Raw genomic sequence first — 22924 nt, forward strand, 5'->3', positions numbered from 1 at the left:
AGTGTACAGCTTGTATAACTGTAAATTTGCTGTCCCCTCAAAATAACACAACACACAGCCATTAATGTCTAAACCGCTAGCAACAAAAGTGAGTACACCCCTAAGTGAAAACGTCCAAATTGGGCCCAATTAGCCATTTTCCCTCCCTGGTGTCATGTGACTTGTTAGTGTTACAAGGTCTCAGGTGTGAATGGGGAGCAGGTGTGTTAAATTGTGTCATCGCTCTCATACTGACTGGTCACTGGAAGTTCAACATGGCACCTCATGGCAAAGAACTCTGAGGATCTGAAAAAAAAGAATTGTTGCTCTACATAAAGATGGCCTGGGCTATAAGAAGATTGCCAAGACAAACTGAGCTGCAGCATGGTGGCCAAGACCATACAGCGGTTTGACAGGACAGGTTCCACTCAGAACAGGCCTCATCACGGTCGACCAAAGAAGTTGAGTGCACGTGCTCAGTGTCATATCCAGAGGTTGTCTTTTGGAAATAGACGTATGAATGCTGCCAGCATTGCTGCAGAGGTTGAAGGGGTGGGGGGGGTCAGCCTGTCAGTGCTCAGACCATACACCGCACACTGCATCAAATTGGTCTGCATGGCTGTCGTCCCAGAAGGAAGCCTCTTCTAAAGATAATGCACAAAAAAGCCCGCAAACAGTTTGCTGAAGACAAGCAGACTAACGACATGGATTACTGGAACCATGTCCTGTGGTCTGATGAGACCAAGATAAACTTATTTGGTTCAGATCGTGTCAAGCGTGTGTGGCGGCAACCAGGTGAGGAGTACAAAGACAAGTGTGTCTTGCCTACAGTCAAGCATGGTGGTGGGAGTGTCATGGTCTGGGGCTGCATGAGTGCTGCCGGCACTGGGGAGCTACAGTTCATTGAGGGAACCATGAATGCCAACATGTACTGGGACATACTTAAGCAGAGCATGATTCCCTCCCTTCGGAGACTGGGCCGCAGGGCAGTATTCCAACATGATAACGACCCCAAACACACCTCCAAGATGACCACTGCCTTGCTAAAGAAGCTGAGGGTAAAGGTGATGGACTGGCCACGCATGTCTCCAGACCTAAACCCTATTGAGCATCTATGGGACATCCTCAAACGGAAGGTGGAGGAGTGCAAGGTCTAACATCCACCAGCTCCGTGATGTCGTCATGGAGGAGTGGAAGAGGACTCCAGTGGCAACCTGTGAAGCTCTGGTGAACTCCATGCCCAAGAGGGTTAAGGCAGTGCTGGAAAATGATGGTGGCCACACAAAATATTGACACTTTGGGCCCAATTTGGATATTTTCACTTAGGGGTGTACTCACTTTTGTTGCCAGTGGTTTAGACATTAATGGCTGTGTGTTGTTATTGAGGGGACAGCAAATTTACAGTTATACAAGCTGTACACTCACTACTTTACATTGTAGCAAAGTGTCATTTCTTCAGTGCTGTCACATGAAAAGATATACTCAAATATTTACAAAAATGAGATACTGTACATGCCATCTTTCACAGACCGTCACCTTTGTCAGTCGTCAGCAGGAGTCGGCATACAAATCTTGTATCATTTAAAAAGCGATGAAATTAAGAAAAAAAAAAGAAATTAAAGAAAAAATGTAGTTCATTAAACAATGTAACTATAACCTAATGACGTTCCATTATAACGTTATAATTTCCCTGTGGTGGAGTCAACTCCAAGTGATACCTATGAATACAATGAGTTATTATATAAAAATGGCAAATCATGATAATTTCCAACATTAGGCAGGTGTTTCAAGATGTTTGGTTTGAAGCTGGAAAAGCAAGGGGGGCAGGGGTACGATCTCTCCCCCGTGTGAGTCTTCATGTGGCGTCTAAAGCGTTTCCGTTCATAGAAGCTTTTCCCACATTCTTGGCAGAAGTATGGCTTCATAGGTTTGGTATTGCTACATTTCAACCAGTGCAGGCCAATGATGGCTTATGGAATGAAACAAATCATGTGTTCCAACTGTTCAAGTGGTCTTTATGTAATTAACGTTCTAATTATTCATCTAGTTAAGAACAAATTCTTATTTACAATGACAGCCAACACCGGCCAAACCGGGACCAATTGTGCGCCGCCCTATGGGACTCCCAATCACGGCCGGTTGTGCTACACCCTGGTTTGAATCCAGGTTGTCTGTAGTGACGCGTCTAGCACTGAGATGCAGTGCCTTAGACTGCTGCGCCACTCGGGAGCCCCATGAATCTAACGTCATGTTTATAACAATGCATGGAGAGTGAGCTTTACATAAATGCTCCTCTTGTCCCAAATCAAGGAATACACGACAAAACAAAAAGGAATAAACATACCATAATCTTTTCAAAACATTATCACCTACTCAACACTAGGACAATAAGTCAAACAATCTTCTGTACATCACTGTCCCTTTAAAAAAATATATATAAAATACAGGTTAAAACAGCTACAAGATAACAAAAACGTAACTAACAATCTAATGTATGTGAACAAATTGGAGTATTGCTAAAGACATTGTGGTATCATAGGTAGATTCTGTGATATGGAGTTACCATACACAGTAGGGGTACAGTTCGCATATGTTGTCAAGCATCGATCACTGAAGGGAACAAATCCCCCCTCCTATTCATTCATAGGTTTAACGCATTTAAGTTAAAGACATCTAGGCAGGTGATTGGAGAGGTTGCTTAAAAAAAAAAAAAAAAAAAAAAGTGGGGGCAGGTATACGGTTTCCCCTTGTGGATTTTCATGTGGCCGTTCACATGACTCTGTTCATAAAAGCTCTTCCCACACTCTTGGCAGGAGTATGGCTTTACATCACGGTGAATGTGGGTCCTCACGTGCAGGGTCAGAGAAGCAGAGCAGATAAAGCGTTTGTGGCATTCAGAACATTCAAATGGCCTCTCCCCAGTGTGGAGGCGCTTGTGTTTGGTCAGATCTCCAGACTGAGTGAAGCTTTTAACACATTCGGTACAGGTGTATGGTTTTTCACCTGTGTGAGTGAGATGATGGTTCTTCAGGTGTGAGTCTAAAAAACTTATTGTCGCACACTGTGCAGTGGTAGGGCCTTTCCCCGGTGTGTGAGCGCATGTGTAACTTCAATAACCCAAGCCTTATGAACTTGCGCCCACAAAGGTAGTTTCTGGTTGTTGTGAATATTCAGATGCGTCTTCAGATAACCTTTGTCAGCAAAGTCTTTACCACACACAGTACATTTGAAAGGTCTCTCCCCTGAGTGTGTGCGCAGGTGAAGCTTCAGACTACCCTTGTATGCAAACCGCTTGTCACAATGGGAGCAGGAGAACTTTCTCTCACCAGAGTGAACGGTCATGTGATTCCTCAGGTTTGCCTGGGCGAAAGCCTTCCCACAATCCTGGCATTTGAATTCTTTGACCCCCTTGTGTATCAGCAGGTGTTCGCCTAAACAGCTGCCATTCGAGAATCTTTTGCTGCACTCCTTGCATTCGTAAAGCTTCTCTCTGGTGTGGATGCGCACGTGAGTGTTCAGGCTCGTAGGAGTTGTGAGGATCTTGCCACACTCAGAGCAATGGAAGCCGACTTCCAGACATATCACAGGCTTAGTGTCCTTAGGTTTAGTGTCCTCTGGTTCATGACACCGGTGAGGACCCAGTCCCCAGCAATTCTCAAAGCTCTTCCCACAGTCCGCGCAACTGAGGTGTCCATCGATGCGAACAACGGCCATTTTGTGCAAATTCTTGCAGTGCTTCAGCAGGCTGCCCAGGTACTTGAATCTGCGGGAACACTGTGGGCAGGTGTGGAATTTCTCCTGAACCCTGTGGGGACGGCCAGTTCTCTGGGGAGGGGCAGGTTTCTGGGGACGGTCAGAGGAGTGGGCCTGGCGGGTGTGGATGTCTAGCTGTCGTGGTGTATGGAACATGCAGCTACAGTGGGGACAGCTGTGTGTGGGGCCGTACACTCTTTTACTCTTTGAGACTTGGCTTTTCAACATGGCCAGGTACTGCTTCTGGTGTTTGGTTTTGATGTGGTTCTCCAGGAAGTAACAGTCAGTGAAGGAGATGGTGCAGTGTGGACAAGGAAAGAACTGAGGAGACAAGACTGAGGAAGGACAGAGATGGGCGGGTGGAAGGAAGGTAAAGAAGAAAGAAGAGTATGATAGGAGGGGAGAAAGGGAACAGACAATGGGAAATGTCATTTTTCTCATAAAAAAAATCCTTGCTGTCATTTAGTTCACCTTCAGTAATTCATCACCTGTTTAATCCTGTGAGACTCAAGGATTTTTACAACACTTAAAGTTCCTCTTGTTCAGAGTTTCTACACTTCTTTTTTTCTACATAGTCACTGCATCTTAGAGATGACAGTATACAACAAATGCTTCTAAGAGATACATCTGGGTGGTGCCGAGTGATTCACCGAAATGTAAAAAGAAAAGAAAAATAACCAACAACTAAATGACCGATGTCAGTTCAATTATTCTAATTCAATTCATAATTATTTTTTTATGAGCTCAATGCACAGTTTCTCTAGAGATTAATCCGATCAAGCCCGACCTGTGCAATTAGTATGGAGTTGTAGTTTCCAAATAGTCTACATAATTTTGCAGAGAAAACATGGTAATTAACGACAATGACCATAATCCATTGCATGCCTACTTGTCCGGTCCGTTTCTTTTACGCCGGCTACGTAAGAGAGAAGAATACACGATCGAGAAGGATGGAGAGCAGTTGCTTCGAGAGGTATCTTTACATGAAAATACATGATCTAAGTGATTGATAGTTGGTAATCAGCAGTCATAAAAGTATGCCTTATTTCCTTTTAGTACTACTGAAATAGTGATTGGAATGTAATAAAGTCATAATAAAGTGTAATATACAAACATTTTATTAAAGTAAAGTAATGTGAATAAATTATGGTTAATAAGTGTTAAGCAGTAATGGGCATCAAGCGACTTTAATTGTTATATTCTGTGTTACAGCATTCAAATCGCAATGCTTGGCGCATTTAATGTTTAAAAAAATTATCCAAACTGACAAGTTAATTTTGAAAATATTATAATTGAAACAGAACCGACCTCAAAAAGAACTAATCCCTCAGCACTATATCTGGGTCACAGGAGATGAACTATGTAGTGTTTGACATGAGTTAAGACTCTTACAGGGTTAAACTGCAGAGTTTGGAGTAGACTGAAGTATGTATGAACACTATGTCCTACCTCCACTGTTGTCTTCATCCCTCCTGGCATCTGTCTCTTCCTTCACCAAACACACTTTATCTCTCAGAAGAGTCTTAACCACCACCTTATGGATTAGATAGATGACCAACAATCTAAAACACTCGTCTAGTTATTAACTGTCACATGTTTGGAAAGACAACTAACTTCTTACCTTAGACAATCTTGTTAGCATCACTAGAGGACTCCATGATATTTCACTACACTGGGTCGGTTGGTAGGATGTAGTTTGATGTCGCTTGACATGCTTCGTCAGCAAGAAAAGTTTGGAACGGTCACCTATTTCCTTCTGCTCAAAGTTCCTTGGTTAATTTTTTATTTGGATGGTTCAAAATAACCATTTGTTTTGGACTGTTTAGTCCTCTTGGTTATGTTAACTTTTTCCAGGTGTTCTCCATCTAGTTGACTTGAGTACCTCAGTCTGGTTAACCTTCATCTTTCTTTGAATTCTGTGGAGAAAAGACCAAGCTGTCTGAACTCATGAGCTAGACCATCACCCATCCAACACACAAATGCAATAGTAGGCTGCATTATCAAATGATTTCGTCAGAAGTATGAACCCATAAAAGTCTGCATGAACCAAACTACGAAATGCTGAAGCCTACAAAGAGCCAGAAGCTCGGAACTAGCTAGTCTACTTATAAACAGACCACCAGCAATAGCGGCGTTCTATTCACAACATTATCATAATGTTGCGGTGCCTATCATGTCAGAAAGTGCATTTGATGGTATTTTATGGCACTAGCCTCTGCTAATGCTGTAGTAAATTAGCTACTAGTCTGCACCAAATTGAGTACTGCTAGCGCTAGGCAGCTAGTTACCTGGCTAACAAATAATGATCTTTGTTGATGAGAACAGAGCAAGCTAAAACAGAAAACCACCACCTGCAATTCTAGGCTATAAACTGGCGAGCAAGAAAGCTAATGTTAGACAACTTTCAATCCCTTCTCACCCAACAATTACCAAATCCACCAGAAACAGTTTTTGTTCCTCATTCATCTTGACGGAAAAAACAGCATGCTGGATGTCGTACTGGCCGAGATTAAAACCAGAAGACAATTTACTTTAGCCGTGACAACTGGCCAATCAGGTAATAGCCAAAGATTAAGAGGCTGATGATTGGGTGTGCATTCTTAAAGGAATATTCCAGTGCAATCATGTACATAATACAGCGGTTCTTAAACTTTATCAGCCTGGGACCCAAATCAGAAATTCTGTTTTCCTGGGACCCAAGCTTAGGAAAATATGCAACTATACGTAAATATCGGTACATTTCATTGCCCTTATGCCTAAAAAAAATGCAATATAGACAAAAACAAATAACAATGAAATACCCATAAATATCTTTTGTTTATTTTTCCCCATTAAAAACACTCTTACATACCTGTCTAGGTTGGAACTGTTGCGGTTAAAATACAATAAATTATTTCATTCTGAACTGGAATAAACGGATTGATCACATCCCACAGATGTATAACAGAACACACACACACACACACACACACACACACGTTTTGATCGTATAACGCTAAGTAACAGTATAGATAAAAAATGATCAGGCCTACTGTACATCTTACTGTATACATTATTGTTGATAGAAAGTCTAGGTTGGAACTGTTGCTGTTAAAATACATGGAATAAATTGAACTGGAATAAACTGATTGATCATGTCACACAGATGTAGACCAGAAACCACACACAGTCCTAATGAGAGGTGTGTGGCTGGTTGAAGTTTCAACAAGCAGGTCTATTCTGGGCTGTTTTAGACAGTGCAACACTGAGGTGATGCTCAGCACTGACACTGTTTCTTTACTTGAGAACCCTGACTTGCATAGTGTTGGGTTTTATTTCACTTATTAGATGTGATGCATTACCTTTTACAGTAGATGTAGGCCTAAGTGTGAATGGACTGTAATGCACTAAGAGGTTTATATTGTATTAACATAGATTGAGCAACATATAATAGACATGACTAACTGGAGGGTTGCTGGCTAGTAGGAGTGTAGGCTGAGTAGACTCTTGACACACACACACACAATGCCTGGTTGTGGGGCCGCTCAAGGACAGGTGTACGGGAGGGGCTGGTAGAATGGAAGCAGAAACTGTCCTAACTGTAGCATAAAAACAGGCACTGTCCTTGGGTGTCTGACTCTCGGGTACACACATGAAGATAAGCTAGAAGACAACTATGCTTGGCAACAAAGATGCGTCTAAAGGCTGGGACCAGCCTGCACGCCAACGATAGGCGTGCAGGCTTCTCATCCTCCCTCTGACAGGCCAGCAGTGAGCTGGAACTATCTCTGTCAGAGTATTTAATGAAGAACTTATGATGTCATTTTCAGTTCTATGTTTGCCCTGCGAGGTGTTACAGTGAACCCCTATATACGAAGATTGCATTTACTATTTATTCTGCTTGACTAATTCTATTAATAAACAGCTGAAAATATATTCAGTAGCCTAGTGTTAAATTTTGTTCTGATACCAGAATTGAATTGACGCAGCCCTAACAATAGGTATGTGGTGCCAAACTGGATCAGAACATCTACTGCTTTCTCAGTCGGCAGGAGACTGCTTCCTGCTGCAGATGAGCAACCCAGAACTGTGAGTGTTTGCCTCAAAAAGCATCTTGCTTCAATCAGTTTATTCCAGTTCAGAATAAAAATGATTACTTGTAACAGCAACAGTTCCAACCTAGACTTGTTTTCAACAATAGTTTCTACAGTAAAATGTACAGTAGGCCTGATCATTTTTCATCTTCCTCTGTACTGTTTCTTAGGTTTGCACTATCAGTAGCTAGTTAACTTGCTTTGGCTAACGTTAGCTATTAGCTGTGTAACGTTAAAAGGCCAGGGGATTGTTTGAAAGAGAAACTTACATCTACTAACGTTACTATCAGAGATAGTACTCCCTCATTTCTGCTTATCATCACTTGTTATAAAATGACAACAATGCCTTGTTAGTTGACTTACTTTTCCACTTTCGAAGCACTGTTTCCTGAAGCATTCTGCCTTGTTCTGAAATAACTCCCTGGGTTTACCGTCATGTACAGAACTGCCTGGATGTTTGGTCAGGACGTGTCGTTTTATTAAGTTGTTCGTTTTGAAAGACTCATTACTAAGCACTTCCCCACACGAAACACATTGTGGGTGCTTTTTGCGTTTCATGACGATTGAGCTCAGTCAGACCTTGTGGCTAGCATGAGTCAATTTCATGACAGCGGTGAGGAATAACAAGTCAGTGGCTTGTTACCACAGCGTTGCAGCGTGTGGGGAGTGATCTTCAATAAAACTGCAGAAAAAATATCCGGTAAACCACGAAGCACACGGGCATCTCCCGCTACCTCTCCCACTTGCGCAGCTGCCAAACTAGAGCAGACACTGCTGCTAAGCAGGGAGCGCACTGAACCGAGAGCGCAGTTGCACTTAGCCTAATCAATTCCAGTAATTAATGAAATAATTATACATTTACGTCGCGACCCACCATTAACAGGTCCGCGACCCATACTTTAAGAAACGCTGAATAATAAATGGTAGCAAAATGTAGGAATGATACTACCATAGATATACAATATAGATAGATATACAGTATATATACATACACACACACACACTGGACAGTTTTATCTCCATCTCTTCATTCAAAGACTCAATCATGAACACTTACTGACAGATGTGGCTGCTTCGTGTGATGTATTGTTGTCTCTACCTTCTTGCCGATTGTGCTGTTGTCTGCCCAATAATGTTTGTACCATGTTTTGTGCAGCTACCATGTTGTGCTGCAACCATGTTGTTATCATGTGTTGCTACCATGCATTGTTGTCATGTGTTGCTGCCATGCTATGATGTTTTCTTAGGTCTCTATTTATGTAGTGTTGTCTCTCTTGTCGCAATGTGTGTTTTTTGTCCTATATTATCAATCTACACACAATACCCCATAATGACTAAGCAAAAACAGGGTTTTAGACATTTTTGCAAATATATTACAAATAAAAAACTGAAATATCACATTTACAGAAGTATTCAGACCCTTTGCGATGAGACGCAAAATTGAGCTCAAGTGCATCCTGTTTCCATTGATCATCCTTGAAATGTTTCTACAACTTGATTGGAGTCCTCCTGTGGTAAATTCAATTGATGGGACATGATTTGGAAAGGTCAGTACAGGAGCATCAAAGCTGGGACAGAGACACTGAAAAATAGCTCCTCTCAAGGCCATCAGACTGTTAAACAGCCATCACTAACAGAGAGGCTGCTGCCTACATAAAGACTTGATTATTAATGCCACTTTAATAATGATTAAGGGTTGCACATTTTGGGGAATATTCAGAGGTGGAAACTTTTTGTGGGAATTAACCAGAATATATGGGAATTAACGGAAATATATGTAAATTAATATTAATACCATTTCAATGTAGATGTTTTTTTGCATTGGATATATTTACCATATCATATGGAGACAGAAACATAAACCTTTTACCTTATAAGTAGACATAATTGCAAATGATAAATCCTTCCAATAGAAATAAAATAAAATAAAAACTATTTACGAATTGAACTTTAATTAAATGAGTTGACTCTTCACATGGGATGATTTCACTGAACAACAAAAGAAAGTGAATATTGAATGATCCTCAATGATCCATCACATCTCCCACAAACGATTTCAACATACATCTGTAAAATGATAGTTTCTAGTATAAAGCTTTGGTTGTCTTCCTCCCAGGCTTCCATATCTTCTCCTTGGACCTCCTCAATGTCCACCTCTTGAACATCAGACTCTGAGGCCTCATCTTCACTGTCACTTTCCAACCTTGTTGAGGATGGCTCGTTGTCAGGCTCAAAAAGCCTCAAATTTGCCCAGATGGCCACCAATTTTTCAACCCTTGTATTGGGCAGCCTGTTGCGTGCTTTGGTGTGTGTGTTCCCAAACAAGGACCAGTTGCGCTCTGAGGCGGCTGATGTTGGTGGGATTTGGAGGATGATGGAGGCAACAGGGGAACGAGCCTCAGATCCACAAAGTCCCTTCCACCAGGTGGCTGATGAGATATGTTGGCACGACTGCCATATTGCATCTCCATGCCAAAGCCCTTGCTCGGAAGTGTACTTCGCCAGACTGCCAAGAACCTTGCCCTCGTCCAGGCCAAGGTTGAGAGACACAGTAGTGATGACACCATAGGCCTTGTTGATCTCTGCAGCAGACAGGATGTTCTTGCCAGCATACTTGGGGTTCAACTTCTACACAGCGGCATGTATGGGCTTCAAGCAGAAGTCTTTACGCTTTTTGATGTATTTCAGAAATGCAGTTTCCTCTGCTTGGAGCAACAGTGAAGTGGGCAGGGCAGTACGGATTTCTTCTCTTACATCTACAAGCAGAGTCTGAACATCAGACAGGATGGCATTGTCTCCCTCAATGTGTATGCTGGGTGAAGAACATTCAGAAATCTCTTCCAATACACATTGCCTGTGAGCATCAGAGGTGAACCAGTTGCATACACAGCTCGACCAAGACATTCATCAGCATCTCTGAATACGTTCCTCCATTGAGTAAAAAAAAAATTCTGATTCCACGAGGACCATGAGCTGTTACTATCGATAAGGTGTTTGATTCATAATTTTCACCTCGACTAGAAGTAGAGGGACTTTTGTCAGAGGTTGCTTGTTGTGAGCACTGAGGGAACTTTATGCACTTGGCCAGATGATTCTGCATCCACATGGTAGCAAAAACGAACTAGAAGAAATTGTTAACAAGTTAGAAATTATATGAACACACTTTGCTGTAGGCTACTATTTACTAGTTAACAAAAAATAATGTATGTCATATAAAATATATTCACCCCACCCAGTATTGTAATCAAAACTTACCAGAAAGCATGTAGTCCTTTGCTCAGACAGTGTAGTAGTGTGGGCTCAATAGCATCTCATTAGTATCTCATTAGTGTGCAATATCTTGAGAATCAGCTGTACACGTGATGGAAGAATGCACTGCACATGTGATGGAAGAATACACTGTGCATACAGAGGGTTGCCATGAATTGGGGATAGTTGAACCAAAATATGCCACAAGACCTAGAATTGCCTTATGTGTATCCCACAAAAAAGGTTCACCGTTATAAGCTAACTTTTTTGATGAATTTAAGCGAAATTCCCCAAATTCCTGGGCTTAACTTCCCATGGAAAATTTCCGGGAAAAATTCTGGAAAGTTTCCGACCCTTTGCACCCCTAATAATGATGTTTACATATCTTACACTACTCATCCCAGATGTACAGTTGAAGTCGGAAGTTTACATACACCTTAGCCAAATATATTTAAACTAAGTTTTTCACAATTACTGACATTTTATCCTTGTAAAAATGTCCTGTCTTAGGTCAGTTAGGATCACCACTTTATTTTAAGAATGTAACATTTCAGAATAATAGTAGAGAGAATGATTTATTTCAGCTTTTATTTCTTTCAACACATTCAAAGGGGGTCAGAAGTTTACATACACTCAATTAGTATTTGGTAGCATTGCCTTTAAATTGTTTAACTTGGGTCAAACATTTCAGGTACCCTTCCACAAGCTTCCCACAAAAAGTTGGGTGAATGTTGGCCCATTCGCCCTGACAGAGCTGGTGTAACAGAGTCAGGTTTGTAGGCCTCCTTGGTCACACACGCTTTTTCAGGTATGCCCACAAATTTTCTATGGGATTGAGGTCAGGGCTTTGTTGTCCTTAAGCCATTTTGCCACAACTTTGGAAGTATGCTTGTCCATTTAGAAGACCCATTTGCAACCAAGCTTTAACTTTCTGACTGATGTCTTGAGATGTTGCTTCAGTATATCCACATAATTTTCCTCCCTCATGATGCCATCTATTTTGTGAAGTGCACCAGTCCCTCCTGCAGCAAAGCACCCCCACAACATGATGCTGCCACCCCCGTGCTTCACGGTTGGGATGGTGTTCTTCGGCTTGCAAGCCTCCCCCTTTTTCCTCCAAACATAACGATGGTCATTATGGCCAAACAGTTCAATTTTTGTTTCATCAGACCAGAGGACATTTCTCCAAAAAGTACGATCTTTGTCCCCATGTGCAGTTGCAAACCGTAGTCTAACTGTTTTATTGTGGTTTTGGAGCAGTGGCTTCTTCCTTGCTGAGCGGCCTTTCAGGTTATGACGATATAGGACTAATTTTACTGTGGATATAGATATTTTTGTACCAGTTTCCTCCATCTTCACAAGGTCCTTTGCTGTTGTTCTGGGATTGATTTGCACTTTTTGCACCAAAGTACGTTCATCTCTAGAAGACAGAATGCGTCTCCTTCCTGAGCGGTATGACAACTGCGTGGTCCCATGGTGTTTATACTTGCGTACTATTGTTTGTACAGATGAACGTGGTACCTTCAGGCATTGGAAATTGCTCCCAAGGATGAACCAGACACGCGGAGGCCTACAATTTTTCTTTCTGAGGTCTTGGCTGATTTATTTAGATTTTTCCATGATGTCAAGCAGAGGCACTGAGTTTGAAGGTAGGCCTTGAAATACATCCACAGGTACACCTCAAATGATGTCAATTAGCCTATCAGAAGCTTCTAAAGCCATGACATTTTCTGGAATTTTCCAAGCTGTTTAAAGGCACAGTCAACTTAGTGTATGTGAACTTCTGACCCACTGGAATTGTGATACAGTTAATTATAAGTGAAATAATCGGTCTGTAAACAATTGTTGGAAAAATTACTTGTCATGCACAAAGTAGATATCCTAACCTACTTGCCAAAACTATAGTTTGTTAACAAGAAAATTGTGGAGTGGTTGAAAAACAAGTTTTAATGACTCCAACCTAAGTGTATGTAAACTTCCGACTTCAACTATATATACTGTATGTTATACCATCTATTGCATCTCGTCTATGCTGGTTGGTCATGGCCCATCCATATATTTTTATGTACATATTCTTATTCCATCCCTTTAGTTAGAGTTGTGTGTATTAGGTAGTTGTGGAATTGTTAGATATTGCTGCACTGTCGGAACTAGAAGCACAAGCATTTCGCTACACTTGCAATATCTGCAAACCATGTGTATGGGACTAATAACACTTTATTTTTTATATGGTCCCACAGTTGACAGTGCACGTCAGAGCAAAAACCAAGCCCTGATGTTGAAGGAATTGTCCGTAGAGTTCCGACAGGACTGTGTCAAGGCACAGATCTGGGGAAGGGTACCAAAAAATGTCTGCAGCGACCCTAAGCGCACAGCCAAGACAACCCAGGAGGGGCTTTGCGACAAGTCTCAATGTCCTTGAGTGGCCCAGAAGGAGCCTGGACTTGAACCCGATTGAACATCTCTGGAGACCTAAAAATAGCTGTGCAACGATGCCCCCCAAACAACCGGACACAGCTTGAGAGGATCTGCAGAGAAGAATGGGAGAAACTACTCAAATACAGGTGTGCCAAGCTTGTAGCGTCATACCCAATAAGACTCAAGGCTGTAATCGCTGCCAAAGATACTTCAAAGTACTGAGTAAAGGGTCTGAATATTTATGTAAATGTGATTTATTTTATTTGCAAACATTTGCAAAAACCTGTTTTTGCTTTGGCGTTATGGGGTATTGTGTTTAAATTGAGGAAAAACTATTTCAGCCATTTTAGAATAAGGCTGTAAAGTAAATGTGGAAATTGTGAACGAGTCCAAATACTTTCCTGAATGCACTGTATATACACACAAACACACAGAGAGAAAGAATACCGGTACTACATGCTTGTCAACCATGTTCAAATGTTTGGTAATGTAATAAAAATCACAACCAGTGCAGAGTTCCCGAGTGGCGCAGTGGTCTAAGGCACTGCATCTCAGTGCTAGAGATGCGTCACTACAGACCCTGGTTCAATCCCGGGCTGTATCACAACCAGCCATGAGCGTGAGTCCCATAGGGCGGCGCACAATTGGCCAGCATCGTCCGGGTTAGGGGAGAGTTTGGCCGTCAATGTAAAATAAGAATTTGTTCTTTGCTGACTTGCCTAGTTAAAAGGTTAAACAATCAAAAAAGCAATAATGGCTTCTGGACTGAAACAAATCATGTGGTCTCTATGTAATTAACTTTAATTAAATGGCATGTTTATAACAATAGTAGCGGAGTGACCTTAACATAAATTCTCCTCTTGTTCCAAATCAAAGTATACACTACAAACACAAAGCAAAAAAAACTGACGATGTTTCAGAATTTATTATCGCCTACTGATCATCAGGACAATCAGTCATGAAACTATCTGAGCAAATAAAAAAAGGAAATAAACTGGTGTTTATAACCTCTAGACATAAGGTCCCTTGTTTGGGGGACCTGTGTGGTTCTGGTACCGGTTCCGACCCTGCGTGATGTAGGATGTGAAATCTTAGACCACTTGAAGCTGGGATGTCCCTAATACCGTTTCAATTGCTCTTCCGACTGTCCAACTCCTGGCTGAACCCTATATCACAGCTACTGACAAAGCACATGCCTGCAATTCTTACATCATAGTGCAGGAGTGGTTTCATTACAGTAGCACATTCAGAGATCGATTTATTGCCAAAAATCTAAAATAATTCATAGATTTTAAACACAAATATCAACATGAGAGTTCCTAACGAGTTCATGAAGCCAATCTAGAGCTCTATGAAACTTTCACAGCGATGGGGGCAAACATTTTGATCAAGAGAAACCTGTAGAAAATATGCACGTTCTAACACTAAACATACATATATGTAATTTACAGTTATGAGGTGAAATCTTAATGTCATTTTATATTTTATTTATGCTATATTTAGAAAGCACACAAGTCATTTCAAGCATTATTCATACAATTTTGTTGAAAAGGAAATACATAACATCTCATATTTGTACTGTGTACTTGAGCTTGTGTCCTCAAAACTGACCACCTCAACAATTTAACTTTATTTATTTTTTTACCAGAAGTGAGATTATCTTTCTTTGAGTATGCAACATTACTAGTTTCATTTATGGCCCTCATGATAATTACTTTTGGGGATTATGTAGATTACATTGTAACGGTTTAAACACAAACATCCATAAAACAAAAGAGCAATAAAAGTAACCTAATGTACAGTGAGCTCCAAAAGTATTGGGACAGTGAATTTTTGTTTTGTTCTTTTGGCTCTGTACCTCCAGCACTTTATATTTGAAATGGTACAATGATTATTAGGTTAAAGTGCAGACTGTCAGCTTTAATTAGTATTTTTATCCATATGAACTGTTTAGAAATTATAACACTTTTTGAACATGGGGGGGGGACTATTTTAGGGGACTAAAATAATTGGTACAAATTCCTTTTGCGTAGTAAAATTTGTCAAAAGTGTAGTATTTGGTTCTATTGTCCTAGCACGCAATGATTACAACAAGATTGTTACTCTACAAACTTGTTGGATGCTACAATGATTACGTATAGTCCTGAATACATTGTGAATAATGAGTGAGAAAGCTAGAGTACAGACGCACAAATATCATACCCCCAAGACATGCTAACATCTAACCATTACAATAACAGGAAAGGCTAGCATTTTGAGGTGGTATGATATTTATGCCTCTAACTTTCTCACTCATTAATGACAATTCATTCAGTTTTATCCATAATCATGGTAGCCACTAATATAGAAAACATACTCTATTCTAATTTATAAAAAAAGTGACTCCAAAGAGAAAACATTATTTACCATTATTTCTATTGAACACAAAATACTCCGACACAACCAAAACAAACTGCAAATGCATCCAGTCACAAGCTTAATGTAAGCATTGCGTGCTAGGAATATGGGACCAAATAATTTAACGTTTCCCTTAAAAATGGGGGGGGGGGGGGGAATATGTACATAAAGTGATGTTCTTTCTAAACGGTTCACCCGATATGGATGAAAATACCCTCACATTAAAGCTGACAGTCTGCACTTTAACCTCAGTCATTGTATCATTTCAAATCCAAAGTGCTGCAAGAGAAACAAAACGTGTCACTGTCCCAATACATGGAGCTCACTGTGTGACCCAACTGGAGGATTGCCAAAACATTGTGGCGTTATCGTAAACAGGGGAGAAAAGTTGTCACATTTGTTGTCACATCTATCACTGACTTACGAGATCAGACTCCCCTCCTATTAACTCATAAGAGTAACTGAGTTTCATAAAAGGTTAAAAATATACATCATTATCATTTAGGTTTATGACATCTAAGCAGGTGTTTGGAGAGGTTGGACTTGCGAGCAAAGCTGATAAAGCAGTGGGGGCAGGAAAAACGTTTCCCCTTGTGGATTTTCATGTGGCCGTTCACATGACTCTGTTCATAAAAGCTCTTCCCACACTCTTGGCAGGAGTATGGCTTTACATCACGGTGAGTGTGGGTCCTCACGTGCAGGGTCAGAGAAGCAGAGCAGATAAAGCGTTTGTGGCATTCAGAACATTCAAATGGCCTCTCCCCAGTGTGGAGGCGCTTGTGTTTGGTCAGATCTCCAGACTGAGTGAAGCTTTTACCGCACTCGGTACAGGTGTATGGTTTCTCACCTGTGTGAGTGCGCTGGTGGTTCTTCAGGTGGTCGAGTCGGGCAAATTGCTTGTCACACACTGTGCAGTGGTAAGGCCTCTCACCGGTGTGTGAGCGCAGGTGTATGTTCAGCACCCCAATCCTTATGAACTTCTGCCCACAAACCCCACAATGGTAGTTTTTCTGGTTGCTGTGGATCTTCAGATGCGTCTTCAGATAACCTTTGTCAGCAAAGTCTTTACCACACACAGTACATTTGAAAGGTCTCTCCCCTGAGTGTGTGCGCAGGTGAAGCTTCAGACTCTCCCGGTATGCAAACTGCCTGTCACATTGGGAGCAGGAGTACTTCCTCTCACCAGAGTGAACAGTCATGTGCTTCCTGAGGAGCGACTTCTGTTTGAAAGCCTTCCCGCAGTCCTGACATTTGAATGGCTTGACCCCATTGTGTATTAACAAGTGATAACGGTAAGCGCTGGTATCTGAGAAGCGCTTGCCGCACTCCTTGCAGACATAAGGCTTTTCTCCAGTGTGGATGCGCATGTGAGTGTTCAGGCTCGTAGGAGTAGTGAGGATCTTGCCACAATCTAAGCATTGGAAGCCGACTTCCTTACAGACCATCTGTTTAGCGTCCTTAGGTTTATTACCCTCTGGTTCGTGACACCGGTGAGGCCCCAGACCCCAGCAATTCTCAAAGCTCTTCTCACAGTCTGCGCAACTGATGTGTCCATCGGTGAGAACAACGGCCATTTTGTGCAAACTCTTGCAGTGCTTCAGCAGGCTGCCCAGGTACTTGAATCTGCGGGAACACTGTGGGCAGGTGTGGAATTTCTCCTGAACCCTATGGGGACGTCCAGTTCTCCGGGGAGGGGCAGGTTTCTGGGGACGGTCAGAGGGGTGGGCCTGGCGGGTGTGGATGTCTAGCTGTCGTGGTGTATGGAACATGCAGCTACAGTGGGGACAGCTGTGTGTGGGGCCGTACACTCTTTTACTCTTTGAGACTTGGCTTTTCAACATGGCCAGGTACTGCTTCTGGTGTTTGGTTTTGATGTGGTTCTCCAGGAAGTAACAGTCAGTGAAGGAGATGGTGCAGTGTGGACAAGGAAAGAACTGAGGAGAACCTGAGAGTGAGGGATAGAGGGAGAAGAGATGGGTACGATAAGAGGGGAGAAAAAAATGGCAAATGTAATTTTCCTCATTCAATAGTCCTTGCCGATATTAATATGAATGTTCCAGTATCCATCACCCATTTAAACTGCACTGTTGGGAGTAGACTGGAGTGTTAAACAGTATGTCCTGCCTCCATGGTTGTCTTCATCCTTCCTGACATCCGTCTCCTCCTTCACCAAACACACTTTAATGTCTTTCAGAAGTGTCTTAACCACCACCTTATGGATTAGAAAGATACAGAAACTACTAGTATGCATTAACAATCTTAATGATCTTGCCACGATACTAGACACATTAGAAAACACTAATCCTACGTACCTCAGCCAACCTGGTTAGCACCACCACAGGATCCTTGTGGAGTGGACTAGAATCTGAATGATGATTTGAACTGGTGCTCTTTGAGAGGGCTTGGGTACAATCTGATTCATCTCTGCCGGTAGAGTCGTCACCTGATTGTGGTTCATGTTCTGTTTGTGTTATACCCAGGTTTCCATGGCGTTTAGTCCCCATGGTTTTTTTGTGCAGTGGTTTAGTTTTTGAATGTTGTTTGATCTTCATCTTGTTGACTAAAGTGCCTCTAATATCCTCCTTACTGGCATTCTGAGTGAAAAGAGAAGCAGTTTTAGGCTGATGCTCATTAACCAAGATGAGCTAGACTAGGTCAGGAACCATAAGGGAAACTCTTCTCATGGCACTTAGACATTTTGCGACTTTTTCGTAGCAGGTTAGGAGAACAGACAGCAGGTTAGGATAATTAACATAGCAGGTTAGGAGACTGTGGTTAAGGTTAGGAAAATGCTCTCCTTACCTGCTATGAAAATCACTTTGTATCGAAGTGCCATGAAAAAAAGAGTATCCGGGACCAAAACAGCCTATATACATACCCACACACACACTGCAGACTTAGGCCGCTAGGCAATGATGAATACACACAATTCTGCATTATTAGCCAAAAGTTGAATCACTCAACTAACAAGGCTAGTGGTCTTAAATTACCATAAAACTCGAATTAAATGGCACAGGCATTTATTTTATTAAATCACTCTACATAATAGGCTATTATTAGAGACAGGATTCTATTTGAGCAAGGCATCTACACTGAACAAATATATGAACGCAAAAAAGTGTTGGTCCTATGTTTCATGAGCTAAAATAATAGATCACAAATTTTTCTTATGTACAAAAAGGTTATTTCTCAAAAAAATGTTGCACAAATTTGTTTACATCCCTGTTAGTGAGCATTTCTCCTTTGCCAAGATAATCCATCCACCTGACAGGTGTGGCACATCAAGAGGCTGATTAAAACAGCATGATTACATTTACATTTTAGTCATTTAGCAGACACTCTTATCCAGAGTGACTTAGTCGTGAGTGCATACATTTCATAGTTTTTTTTCTCCGTACTGGTCCCCCGTGGGAATTGAGCCCACAACCCTGGTATTGAAAGCACCCTGCTTAACCAACTGAGACACATTGGACCATACACAAGATCATTACACAGGTGCACCTTGTGCCGGGGACAATAAAAGGCCACTAAAAGGTGCAGTTTTGTCATACAACAATGCCACGGGTGTCTCAAGTTGAGGGAGCGTGATATTGGTTTCAACTGTACCGGGCAGATGGCAGACATGGCGTGTGGCATTGGCATGTGGGCGAGCAGTTTGCCGATGTCAACGTGCCCCATAATGGGGGTGGGGTTATGGCATGGGCAGGCATAAGCTACAGACAATGAACACAACTGCATTTTATCATTGGCAATTTGAATGCACAGAGATACCGTGACAAGATCCTGAGGTACCTTTGTCGTGCTATTCATCCGCCAAATTCACCTCATGTTTCTTCACAGCCCCATGACGTAAGGATCTGTACACAATTCCTAGAAGCGAAAATGTCCCAGTTCTTCCATGGCCTACATACTCAGACATGTCACGCAATGAGGCTGTTTGGGATGCTCTGGATCGTTGTGTACAACAGCGTGTTCCAGTTCCCGCCAATATCTAGCAACTTCACACAGCCATTGAAGACGAGTGGGACAACATTCCACAGGCCACAATCAACAGCCTGATCAACTCTATACGAAGGAGATGTGTCGCACTGCATGACGCAAATGGTGGTCACACCAAATACAGACAGATTTTCTTATTCACGACCCTACCATTTTTTTGTATGTATACGTTACCAACCGACAAATATCTGTATTCCCAGTCATGTGAAATTCATAGATTAGGGCCCAATGAATTTATTTCAATTGACCGATTTCCTTATAACTCAGTAAAATCTTTGAAATGGTTGCATTTTCAGTGTATTTTCTTTATGCACACAGCTTTGCATAGTTAATTGTTTAATTCCAGTGTTCACTTCCAGCATTTATCAATTTCTTCATTTCCTGAACTAACGTGTTATCACTTACACACTAAGGTTTCTTTTGTCTTAGTATGCGTATTAAAATTGTAAAAAATTAATTGGACTTTATTTTTTGGGGAAAATACATTTTCGCCAGTTATTACTTTCGCCACGATTTGTATGGATATGTACTAGCAGTTTCTTTCTGGCGATATAAGCGCCAGTAAGTCATTACTGAATCATTTAAACCCAACAAATAAAAACATTAAGTGGTTAACACGAATTGTTTACCTAGTTTAAACAACTAATTTAAACCTGGCGTTTATTTGAAACAGGCGCATATTTGCTGACATGTGTGCCTTTGCCCGGTTATTAAAAAGGGACAGGCAGCTATTTCAAATGGCGTTTAATTGAACTTACGGTTTTAGCTGTCTAGAATCTAGCTAGAAGATGGATTTTTTTGTTGAAAAACGGAGTGAGCTAGCTACAAAAACAACACATATCACGTGGTTTTGGTGAAACTTGGATAAACCAAATTACGCAGCTTCCTACTTAGCTTGTTTAGCTACATTTGACACCCACCTAACGTTTAACGATGTGAGTAAACATTTGTTTTCTACGCAAAATAACTTCTTACCTTCTTCGATTCAAACCAAACACTGACCGGAAGAACTGTTTGCACTTCCTTGGCATGGGTGTAAACTGACCAATCAGGTAATCATGTAGAAAGATTTAGTCTGCTGACTGATGAGGATTTTAAAAGGGACACTCGCAGAAAAGTGTAGGTACCGACCTGAAAACAATGAGCCAATATAATCTAAATCTGACCCTTAACCTAATTGTAACCAATTCTGAAATTAAATAGCCTATCGGTTTGCACTGCAGGCCAGGAGTGTCCATTATAGGGTGCGTTCGTAAATTCAGAATATTTGTACATTTTTGGGGGGTTAATTTTAACCATTATTTAACTGTCATATTGTCCTTTAGTAAATTCAGAGCTTTTCGCTGTCGGAGCGTTTAGAGCGCACCCTGGACGCTCTGGCCGAGGTGTAGGGTTGATCCGAGCCATCTGACCTCACAACGGCACCCAAGCTAACTGGCTGAAGTAAGCTAGTTACTTCCAAAACAATTGATATAACACCTCTCTGACCATTTTACTTGCCCTAGCAGAGCTGGTTATGCGGTTTTCATGTTATCCAGTGCGTTGGTGACTGTAACTGTGCTGCTGGCAACAACTGAATTAAGCTTTTTTTGCCGTTGTTTGCTGACACCGGCCCTATTCAACGGGTGTTGAGCGTTCGTAAATTCATCAGTTATTCTGCGCTGATATGTGTTGAACAGACATGAATTGAATATAATTAGTCCACCTCAACCGATGTCTCTCTTATTCCACGTAAAAGAAAACATGCTCAAGAAAACCACAATAGTGTGCCATCTTTCCTGGACTTTTAATATTGTCGCCTACTCATCACCAGGACAAAGAGCCTGGCAGGCAACCATCTTCTGTACATCACTTGTTCCCTTATATAAAAAAAAACGAGCAAATGAAAAATGTAAACAAACAAATACAAGAACAATGTAACCAGTGTAATAAGGCTGTGACCAGACTCGAGGGTAGCTGAAGATAGTGTTACAATTTAACTTAATTAGGAGCAAAGCTACTAAACAAGAAAGCTGTTATTTTTGTTATATATTCGATTAAATACATGTAAATGTGAAATCTCTGTGAATGACCAATCATTTTGTAGTCTAATGGTTGTTTTGTGTAGTGTATCCAGTAATGCCATTCAGATTGTTCCAAGATAATGGGGGGATTCATCTTGGGGGGATTCATATGAGAAACAGAAGTAAATGTCATTCTTAAGAGTGCAAAAAACATCTAACAAAAAATGTAACACACCCTCCTTGAAAATAAAACACCTTTTTCATTCATGTTATCTTTCACCAGGAAGATGCAGCTTTGCACATATCTTGTCGCTTTCCTTTGTCTCCATTATAATCTGACATAATTTACATACAATGTTTTGTACTTAGGGTTTTGAGTTAATAAACAGACACGTAGCTTAAAAGCCTACCATATATTAAGTTATAATTAACTTCACTCATCATTACTGCCATGACATAAAAAACATCTGACAAACAAGCATCACTTTTTCTTTATTCATATCCTGTCAATTCGATGTTGCACATCCAGGCGGACTAAGCCTTCTATCTCTTGTTTTTAATGGCAATGTTTGATTGTCACTTTTTGGGGTATAAAGCACATGTTGGTCCCCCTCTACATAGCCATGGTGGTGAGGTGCTGATGCCCTAGCAGGCCTTTGCGCCCTCCTCCTGCCCCGGGGTGTCCCCCTCCATTGCCATGACCACAGTACTCCTGGAGAATCTGCCGTAGTGTGACCAGGGCGGACCCCAGGCAGGCGCGATTAGGGGCCAGGATGCCCCCCGGCAGCTGGATGAGGACTGTGGCCACCCCGGCCATGCCGTCGTCCGTGGGCTCCAGGGTGATGGGCCCCACCTTGAAGGTGGAGTAGGAGAAGCCCATGAGCTGGGACAGGAAGGGGTCGGAGCGGCAGAAGTGCTGGTAGCCGCTGTGGGAGGATGGGTGGTGGTGGTGGTGCGAGGCCGTGGTGTTGGCGGTGGTGGGGACATAGTGGTGGGTGTTGAGGTAATGCAGAGGCAAGTGTTGCCCACTGTTGCCCCCTCCGCTCCCAGGGT

At 41.7% G+C, this 22924-nt stretch overlaps 2 protein-coding genes across 4 annotated transcripts; both read right to left on the reverse strand.

Annotated features, from left to right (window-relative positions):
- Nucleotides 1-1973: 1973 nt before the first annotated feature.
- On the reverse strand, nucleotides 1974-6237 carry LOC115183712 (oocyte zinc finger protein XlCOF26-like). The gene is made up of 4 exons (XM_029744786.1): nucleotides 6152-6237; nucleotides 5354-5648; nucleotides 5182-5266; nucleotides 1974-4067 (listed from the first exon to the last, which is right to left on the reverse strand). The coding sequence occupies exons 2-4, from the start codon at nucleotides 5372-5374 to the stop codon at nucleotides 3028-3030; spliced, it is 1146 nt and encodes a 381-aa protein (XP_029600646.1). The 5' UTR covers nucleotides 5375-5648; nucleotides 6152-6237; the 3' UTR covers nucleotides 1974-3027.
- Nucleotides 6238-16090: 9853 nt separating this feature from the next.
- On the reverse strand, nucleotides 16091-21351 carry LOC115183663 (gastrula zinc finger protein XlCGF57.1). 3 transcript variants are annotated; one of them, XM_029744774.1, is made up of 4 exons: nucleotides 20844-21351; nucleotides 18182-18463; nucleotides 17994-18081; nucleotides 16091-17814 (listed from the first exon to the last, which is right to left on the reverse strand). In XM_029744774.1, exons 2-4 carry the CDS (start codon nucleotides 18419-18421, stop codon nucleotides 16367-16369), a joined length of 1776 nt encoding a protein of 591 aa, XP_029600634.1. In that variant the 5' UTR covers nucleotides 18422-18463; nucleotides 20844-21351; the 3' UTR covers nucleotides 16091-16366. The 3 variants fall into 3 exon arrangements, with proteins under 3 accessions (XP_029600634.1, XP_029600635.1, XP_029600633.1); XM_029744775.1 differs by lacking the exon at nucleotides 20844-21351 and adding an exon at nucleotides 20627-20823; XM_029744773.1 differs by lacking the exon at nucleotides 20844-21351 and adding an exon at nucleotides 19662-19800.
- Between the last annotated feature and the right edge of the window lie 1573 nt (nucleotides 21352-22924).

Source organism: Salmo trutta, chromosome 3 (assembly GCF_901001165.1).
Source record: "Salmo trutta chromosome 3, fSalTru1.1, whole genome shotgun sequence".
Taxonomy (NCBI): domain Eukaryota; kingdom Metazoa; phylum Chordata; class Actinopteri; order Salmoniformes; family Salmonidae; genus Salmo; species Salmo trutta.

Coding starts and splice junctions, on each gene's coding strand:
- LOC115183712 (XM_029744786.1), bottom strand. CDS start 5,374: ATGCTAACAAGATTGTCTAAG. Junction 5,267..5,353: donor TGCTAACAAGATTGTCTAAG/GTAAGAAGTTAG, acceptor CTAATCCATAAG/GTGGTGGTTAAGACTCTTCT. Junction 4,068..5,181: donor GGATGAAGACAACAGTGGAG/GTAGGACATAGT, acceptor GTCCTTCCTCAG/TCTTGTCTCCTCAGTTCTTT.
- LOC115183663 (XM_029744773.1), bottom strand. Junction 18,082..18,181: donor TGCTAACCAGGTTGGCTGAG/GTACGTAGGATT, acceptor CTAATCCATAAG/GTGGTGGTTAAGACACTTCT. Junction 17,815..17,993: donor GGATGAAGACAACCATGGAG/GCAGGACATACT, acceptor CCTCACTCTCAG/GTTCTCCTCAGTTCTTTCCT.